We start from the raw sequence: 9,377 nt of genomic DNA on the forward strand, positions 1-9,377 counted from the left end.
AACTCATTTATTCCCTTTCAAATATTATGAGAAACATTTTTTTAAAGAAAGATATAAGTTACGGAAGGATAAACCGAACATCCACAAGTTTTGGCACTTTTTTAGCCGTATCCTTCAAATTTGACGGAAACCTAACAGAAACACCTCATTTCGAAAGGAAAATTGTTGCAGGAGATCCAACCCAAAATTAAGGGTTTTGACACAAATTCGGAGATTTGTACTGTTTGGCCTCATTAATATTATTGTTATTCTTTTTTATTTTTCCTGATCGACTTCAACTCCTACGGCGACAGCCACCCCAACCGCATCGGATTGCAGTAAAGATATAATCCTCTGAAGGGTGTTATGAATGCCCGCATGCCGAGAATTTACGAGCCAATCAGACCCTTCGCTTTAAATATGCTGCACTCGCCAATCACGTTCAAGGAGCTTACGAGTTTCTGCTCACAAAGGAGTCTTGCCTCCTTTAAATGGTTTCCATTCTTGCTGGAAAGGGGAAACCAGCAGCATTTTTCCCTTGCAAAAACTATCGTTATATCATTTGAAGAATACTAATTCCGAACCCTAGTTATCGGTTAACTTCGATTAATTAGATCACACAATCGACAACAAAAACAGGGAAAGAAAGAATAGAAACCATTACACACTCGCAGCATCACCCCCGATTTATCTGGGTTCAGGAGGGACTGCATCCTCCTTGATAATGGGCATTCCAACTCATCCCAAAAAGGAAAAAACACCCTTACACCCCTATATTTGCCAGGAAATGATGTAAATACTCTTTTTATTTGGCAGAAAGGATAAAAAAGATCCTTTTAATCCTTCTGCAATTGTAATTTCCCATCCTCCCAATTTCTGGTCTGTAATTTTCAATGCTCTCGATTGGATGTGGATTGACTCTCTCGTCTTTCCCCTTTTTTATTAGTCAGATAACTAAATGAATGCTAATCCATCCATTCTTTCACTTTACTTCATTCATCCCTCCTAACAAACATAGCTTTAGGGATAAGCTCCTACCCTATCATAAGCAGATGCATAATTATAATTGCAGGTTAAATCTATCAATGGGCACGAAAAAAAGATGCTTACAACATAGCCAGAAAGTACTGAGGCAAAGATGATAAAAATAATAATCAATAAAAAAACTAGATTGAAATTCAAGCTTTCAAAACTGGTGAGCATACCTTCCAGAAGACAGAAATGTTCAATCTTTCACTCCATCTCTTTTTCAGGTCCAATATATATGGTACAACACACTGAAATTAAGATAAGCAAACATCCAACCAATCCACCAAAAGATGGAGTTATCCTCCACGAACCAATCCCCCATAACTGTGATAAGGCAACCTGAAAGATAGGAGAACATATAGTTAGCAGACAATCATTTTTTACCTGTTGCTCAAATGTAACTAAATGAAAACCGGGTGAAATTCTACGTTCATGTCTATACACATGTTGAACAACTAGGAGGTGGCATTTTATATTTTGTTTACCAGCCAACATGACGGGGGATAAGTTTGAGTATTATTATTTCAAGCAAAAATGTTTCCTGCCTTGGATTCAGAACTCTGAATTCAGCATAGCATTTGTATCCTGTTTGCCATGGTGATATATATATATATATATATATATATATATATATATAAATATATATATATATATAAATATATATATATATATATAGAGAGAGAGAGAGAGGAGGAGGAGGCGGGGTTGGCGGGGATAACTTTTAACAAAACAGTACCTCCATGTACAGGACATTTGCAGCTTTGCTGGTCTTCTCAAGCTGAAGTCCGCGGGCAAAAAACACCTAGAACAGAGCACAAACATATGAAGCCAGTGCCAAAACAATCAGAAATCTGAGTTGACAAGCTATGCTCTACTCTTGAAATTACAGGACCATTGTTTGGGTGCTAAAAGGCAAGCATGAATATGAATTAGAGTTTAAAGTCATACCTCTGCAGAGAAGGACAGAAGACCGAGTATAAGCATAAGAAAAAAAGTGTTAAAATTTGGGAGCACGAATTCCTGCAATATGAAAATAGAACTCATTATTTACAAACAACCAAATGTACAAACATGTATAGCATAAAGCTGAACAGATAAAGAGGCAATTGCTTGCTGTAATGGTCTCTTGTCTTGAGCATGCAAGCTCATGTTCAGTTATTAAATGCAGCTACTTCAAGCAAATATGCATTTTGATGGAAATTTGAAAATTAAAAATGTCAATTCTTTTGAAATCATTAATATTTATTCTATTCATAGCCAAAATTTGTTAATGCTTACCTAACACAGAGTAAGAATAATCAACATAAAAGGTCGGCGGGTCGAGCATGAATTTGATAAATAGATTAGCTTGGGAAAGCCATTTAGAAAGAAAAAGATTAGCTAGGGAAAATGGAGGAATTCTAAGACACTTATAAATCATTAAGCACTCCCTCAACTAGATGCTAAGAATTTGTGTGACAAAATTATGTCTTTTATTCTTTTCCTTTTGCATGACCTGGCGGCTGTGAAGATTTGAAAAATATGCTGTAACGTGTGTTATTACAAGCCATGCATTTAGCTAGATAATTACAGGTTGATGACCTCTCTAGTCAATACAAAGTAGCTCTGGAGAATGATTCGTTTCCTAAATGGCATTTAAGATACAATATGTATCATTATCCTGTTCACTTTTCACAGGGTTGAGAGTAGGCAGAGTAAATGCATTCATCAGGCTTTGCACATAGCTCGCCATGGTGGGCTATCACATCAGTGCCTCTACTCAAGAATGGTTCATGATTACATATCTTCTTAACTAAAAAATTCCAACGTGCAACTATCTAGGCTATTGGGTTAGGACTACTTTAAAAGAAATTTCAAGTACATGTTTCTATAATAATAAACTTCAATAGTGACCATCACAATTAGCAAAAGAGCATATGTTTAATGTGAAAAGGTAATGGCAAAACGCCTGCAATGTTACAAGCAGCCAAGGTAATGTTGGGATTTTAGGCTGCAAAGCCCATTGTGAAGGAATACAATGACACAAATAAGCCGGAGGAATTTCAGGATTGAAACACATAAGCAAAAACTTGTGTATATTAAGAATGTCATGTAACATACCTCAAAGGCAAATGCACACATTCCTGTGGCAGGGGTAGCCAGAATGCCAAATGAAAAAACAGTGGCCCTAAAATAGGAATAAAGGAAGACAAAATAGCAAGGTTTAATACAAGAGCAAAGTACATAACTAATTGCGTGGAAAGAAATGAAATTACTAGGTATGAAAAGAGAAACAGCTGGACTAGAGTTGCAGAAGGTAAAACATGAGCATCATCTGAGATCCATAAAACAAGTCGGTAATCTTACAAAGGTTGATCAGATGCCTTTGCACCTGCCTTTACAAGGCAGTAGCTGATTCCACCAGTTATAGATGAGAACAAAGCAACCAGCACTGTTAATACATGGTTCCTGCCCATGATGGCTATATAATTTGTTTCCCCAACTCTAAGTAATGCTCCTGTCACAAATTGAACAAGTTAAATAACAGATAAGTCAATAAACAATGACTAACAATTCTATCAAAAGAGAAGCAATTGAAGGATAAACTAGCGGCCTCATTGCAGAATGCAACTATGTCTAAAACCCACTGCGCATAAAGCTACAAACAAATTTTAAAGGACATGGAATCAAAGAAGAGGGAAGGAATTGTTTTGTTCCCTGTTACATGACCATTTCTTATGCAAGCAATGGACCTGCTAACATTGGAAGAACATTGGAGGTTATCTAATACACCAGCTTCATTAAATGGCCTAAAATGTTGCCATCAATAAATGCATTAGCATGCCTTTCCGTTATAAAAATGCACATTCAGGATTGGCAGAAATCAAAGTTGGGAATGGCCTCACGGATTATTATCCTTCTGCATCAGAAGCATTATGATGTCCTCAGTACTAGGAATGGTCGAAAATAAGTAATAGATGGAGAGACAGAGAGGAGGGGCAAAGAAAAAGTGGTAAAGAGAGAGTTAATGACGCAGTACACATTCCATAGTCCCAGATTGCTCTCCTTTAGGAATACCAATACCATCTGCATGGAGCATGCAGCAGCAACCTATGCATGAACAGAGGAGAGCTTAAAATGAAAAGGCAAGGGAATTTACTAACATCATTGAGATTCCTGACAAAATAAAATAGTGAAAATAATTGATTCAGTCCCTAAATATTTAACACATCCATTCTCGGCACAGGATAAGAGGTTTTTGTTAACTCACTTCTCTACCTTGTGTAGTAAGTATCTGTCTAAAAATGAAGAGCACGCCAAAGAAACTGCACGCAAGACCTGCAAAATGAACAGCAACAAGCGAAGAAATTACCTTGCATTGCACACATAGTAGTTTAATTTTTCTATTGAAAATAATAAGAAAAATGAAGAAATACTGCTATACCTCCAACATCAACAGTTTTCAACTTCTCATGCAAAATTATTCTTGCCACAATTGAAGCCATAATTGGAGTTGTGAAGCTTAATACAATAGCCTGGGACAAAGGTAACCTTCGAATGCTGAAAGGACAAAAATAGGTGGTTAGCTAGTAGTTTATGCACAAGTTTGTGACTTTAAGAGCTAAAGAAGAATGTTTTAAAGCACGGTAGAGCAGGCAATGCATTGCTTCTCTAGCAACAAGAAAACATTCAAAAAAATATCTCTTCTATTAAGCAAATCTGTCATTAACACCTCATGTAGGAAGGTAATTTTGCAGTGAAACATCTATGGTCATCTGATCTTAGCAATTAGATTGCATGATTAGGAAGAAGAAAGTACTCTGACAATATATCTCATCAAGAAATACAAAACTAACATGACGCAAAGAATTCATTTCTAATGAGCAACGAAAATAAGTAGTAAATTACAAAGAGGAGCAAGGACATGAAGTGAAACTTACCAATAAATAAAACTCAACAATGAGAGGCATCCAGTTAAGGCTCTTGAAAAGAGAAATTTCCTAGCATATGCTGGTCCAAATATTGGCTGTCCGTTTCCTCTCAACCACAGATATGACAATATCAGGGTTATTGTACATCTTGCAAATGCAGTCTCATACAACGGAATTGACTGAGCTGCCATTACAATTTATAATAATAAAGAAAAGAATCATTAAAACTAGAATAAAAATGATAGCCTAATAAATTTCCATATAGGTGGTATTCTCAAATTGAAAAGCTTTAACAACCACACAACTTCCATTCCTCCAACCTGCCCCAAAATTTGACCCAGGAATCGCAAGAAATCACATGTGAAAACTCAAATATATTCATATTGAATGTAACTTGTATACCAACCACAAGTAAACTATGTTCAATGAAAAGTTTGCCATGGTTCTGTGACCATATGCTATCTGTGGTCTTGCTGAATGCTAGAAAATTTAGAATAGCTTAAAATTCCCTTCCAAACTCGTAAAACACTAAGAGCTCTCCCAGCAGGTTCTTCATCCCATAATCTCATATCCCAAATGCATTGTTATGGCATCAACCCTCATTGATATGACATGACAGTTCAGGATCCAGTTATTACAATCAAACTAAATACCACATTGTTGCAAAGAAAAAGAAGCGTGTACCCCAAGTCAAGGCATGAATAGCTAATTTACTGCCATCATTTATTCTTGAAACTTTGAACATCCTGTGAGGCTCACCTATGAGCCAAAAACAAAATATCATGACTTACATCTATTGTTCTAACTTTTAGGTCAGTAAAACTAAATAAATGGATTTCAGATCTAAAACCTAACTCTCATATCATGACTTACATCTAATGTTCTAACTTTTAGACCTCACTCTCATATCATGACTTACATCTAATGTTTTAACTTTTAGGTCAGCAAAACTAAATAAATGGATTTCAGATCTAAAACCTAACTCTCATTTAGTTTCATTTGTAGAACCATCCAGTGTAGATCATTGTTTCAAGAGTACTTAAGAGAAACTATTTATCATTAGAAGTTCTCCCATTTATAAGGAATCAAGACCACCATTCACTAGTTACTTTCCCTAGAAAATTAATAGTTACATGTAATTTAATGAAGTAGGTACCAATTTAAAAGGTAGGTACATGTTTTCTTTATGGATAAATCCTTAAAAACTTATATAAACAAGCAATCTGAATAAAAATCAGATCTAACCATGGAAGGAAAAAAAGAAAAAAAGATTTTCTTCAAATCTTTTTTCGTGTACAATGGAATTGGAAGCATGCTCTAAGAATGGAGGGTCATTCTTACATGTCATACTAAAATTCTTGTGAAAAACATGCTGCCAAAACTTGTTTTATGTCAGAGATAAGTTTCAAAGGTTTCACAGCAAAAAGATTTAGAAAACAGTACCAGACAATCCCAAGATATTTGGTTCAACCATACATACATAAGCTCCACGTCATGTACAATACATAAACTGAAGTACAATTACTGAAAAACTATTCTCCTTCCATTTTGTCTAATAATTCTCCACTTAGTCACCAATTTTTGACTCCATATAAAATTCTATTACATTAAAAATGCTCAAAGTATGTTCTTAGAGCAGAAACTCATGTTCAATTATAAAAGGGTAAATAGCTTACTCACCAGAGAAAAAATCAGAAAGAACTTCCATGACAAAGTAGATGGTTGATGATATGGCCACACATAATAGACCAGAGTATCTCGATCCACCCCATATCCACAAAACAAACTGTGTTACCGGAAATGTCTCTATATCAGGTATTTTTGTCCCTTGCTCCTGCAAAGAAATACAAAATAACCATTGTTCACTTCTCTAATTTTTTTCCCCTTTCATTCATACTTCAAACACTAACGAAAAGAGCCTATGAAAACAGATGATGAATTACTCCAAAATGTCCGAAACACTTTTTTCCACGCATATTTTTTTGTCTAGTGTTTGCACAAAAAAAGGACTCAATTGTTAATCACAGTGGCCGATGCGTGTCCCAATAATCTTCAGCCATAAAAAACACCACTGATTCCCCAGTTCATTTCCTGCTGCTCTGTTGATAATATCAGCTTTAACTTTCTTTCTTTCTATCCTTTTTCTTTTACGAGCCAAAAGGATGGGGTTACTCAGCTAATTTCTTGTACTAGTCCTCCTTCAAATATGGGAAAAGTGAAAAATAAAAACTCTTTTATTTTGTTGATAAATGAAAACTGCTCTTTTGCCTAAATGGGCGACAAGTAGAATCTGAAACAGCGAAGTTTGAAAGTTTCTGTCAAAAATAAACAACACACATCTCCAGCATTCTACTATAACTCCACTTAAATCGTTCTAAATAAAAAATCAAAACATTGAAATCAAATTTCCACAAATCACCAACAAATTAAAGAATGGTTACAAATTGAAAGAACGAAAAGAAATAGAGAGTAAAAATACTCTAGGTTTTCTGCGAGAGTGAGACACGGAGAAGATGTTGATCTTAGGCTTCAAAAGAGGAGCTATCTCCTCTGAGGCCAAGACGGCACCATCGCCACTGATTTCATCGGGAACCAGTTCTGATGCTGAAGCGTCGCACACGATCAGCTCCACCGCATCGTGATCTCCGTCGCTGATCTCCGCGGAAGCCGCCATCAATTTTAAACCCTGGCTAGAAATCGATGGAGCCAGCGAAAGCGAAGAGAAAATGGTTTTTCTTCTTCCAGTCGCTTGAATTGAAAGCTGAACGTGATGCCTAAACGGTCAAGTTGGTGTGCATCGTTGACGTGTCCCTTGGAAACTTCTGTATTGGAATTTTTAAACTTTATAACTAATTTTATTTATGTATGGCTAAATCATACGAGTCCCTGAACTTTTGGTCAAATGTAAATTAGTCTATTAACTAAAATAGTTTTTAAAATACTACCTTGAACTTTCGTAATTGTTTCGGTTAGTCCTTATGTCAAGAATTCCGTCATGGATCCATCAAAATATCTCTTAAATTAAAGTTTATTTTATCCATCTTAAAAGCAAAATATAAGGAAAAAAAACGTATTTAAGAGCAAACTTGTGATAGATGGTTGGTTCTTTATTTTCCCATTTAAAAATTCTTGACTCCCCTTTATATTCATAATTCCATGATTTCAAGCGTGCTAGAGTGTGGTTATGGTTTTCAAAATATTTTTTATTTGAAAATATATTAAAATAATATTTTTTTATTATTTTTTAAAAATTATTTTTAACATCGTCACATTAAGATCATCTAAAAACACTAAAAAATATTAATTTGAAGCAAAGAAAAAAATATAAAAAATTCAATTTTTTTTAAAAACACTTTTAAAACACAAAAACAAACAGGACCAAGTGTAAAAATTTTTAATTTTTTGTAGAATGTTTTTAAAACGCAAAAACAATTTTAAATTTTTTCAGAAAACTTTTAAAACGGAAAAACAAACAGGACCAAGTGTTTTGATTTTTCAAATTCTTACGTAAGAAAATAATTCAATTTCTCCATCTCATGTTTTTCCATCACATATTTTTCCTATATACGAATTTCATTGTGATTGAAATATCAATTTCAATTAATTGACAATAAATCGTTTTGTCAATTTACTTGGTCCATATAAGATCTGAGCCAACTCAATCAAATTATGGTTACCATTATTTTCTTGACTTGGCTCATTAAATTCGACCACACGAGTAACAAAGTTCAATTTATATATAAACAAAAACAAAACCCAGAAATTCGACTACACCATGTTGATAAAAGTGTGGTCAAGCCGAAGTATTGTTTAAACCTCAAATTCATGGGTCCAATGTAACTAGTGACTAGACATTGAAGAAAGCCAACAAAAGTAAAAAGATTCAAAAAGGCTTCAACTAGACTGAAAGGTGAAGAAATATTTTTAATTAGAATTGTTAAAAAACTCTAAAAAATTATTGTTTTCTCAATGTTGTTATGAGTTTGAAATGGTAGAATATTAGATTTTAACGATTGAAAACCTATAAAAGCAAGTTTTTGAAAAAAAATTCAAACCTAAGAGCTTGAGAGAATATTGGAACTGTTTGAGATTGTAGTTGCAGTTGTTTTTTAAAATATTTTTTATTTTTAAATTTATTAAAATGATTTTTTTTATTTTTTAAAAATTATTTTTAAGATCAGTGTATCAAAACGATCCAGAATATTAAAAAATTAATTTTTAGCAAAAAACAAATTGATTTTTAAAAAAACACGGGTTGACCTGCATTTGCAAACGCTTTCTGTATATATGTGTTTAGTTTGATTTTTAGCAAAAACAAATTGATTTTTAAAAAAACTCAGGTCGGCTCGTATTTACAAACGCTTTTTGTATATATGTGTTTAGTAATAAAAAACACTTGAATTTAAGGGAGATATCATAAAATAACTTACCTTGAAATTAAAAGTTATTTATATAAAC

At 34.0% G+C, this 9,377-nt stretch overlaps 1 protein-coding gene across 2 annotated transcripts; it reads right to left on the minus strand.

Moving 5' to 3' along the window:
- Positions 1 to 540: 540 nt before the first annotated feature.
- Positions 541 to 7,731, minus strand: LOC133682580 (uncharacterized). Of its 2 annotated transcripts, XM_062105977.1 has the most exons (11): positions 7,399 to 7,731; positions 6,600 to 6,753; positions 4,929 to 5,103; positions 4,433 to 4,548; positions 4,267 to 4,326; positions 3,355 to 3,505; positions 3,109 to 3,175; positions 1,957 to 2,028; positions 1,745 to 1,810; positions 1,185 to 1,347; positions 541 to 1,018 (listed from the first exon to the last, which is right to left on the minus strand). In XM_062105977.1, exons 1-10 carry the CDS (start codon positions 7,591 to 7,593, stop codon positions 1,213 to 1,215), a joined length of 1,191 nt encoding a protein of 396 aa, XP_061961961.1. In that variant the 5' UTR covers positions 7,594 to 7,731; the 3' UTR covers positions 541 to 1,018; positions 1,185 to 1,212. The 2 variants fall into 2 exon arrangements, with proteins under 2 accessions (XP_061961961.1, XP_061961960.1); XM_062105976.1 differs by lacking the exon at positions 541 to 1,018 and having other exon boundaries at positions 1,119 to 1,347.
- Positions 7,732 to 9,377: the final 1,646 nt, after the last annotated feature.

The sequence above is a fragment of the Populus nigra genome, chromosome 2 (assembly GCF_951802175.1).
Source record: "Populus nigra chromosome 2, ddPopNigr1.1, whole genome shotgun sequence".
Lineage (NCBI taxonomy): Eukaryota > Viridiplantae > Streptophyta > Magnoliopsida > Malpighiales > Salicaceae > Populus > Populus nigra.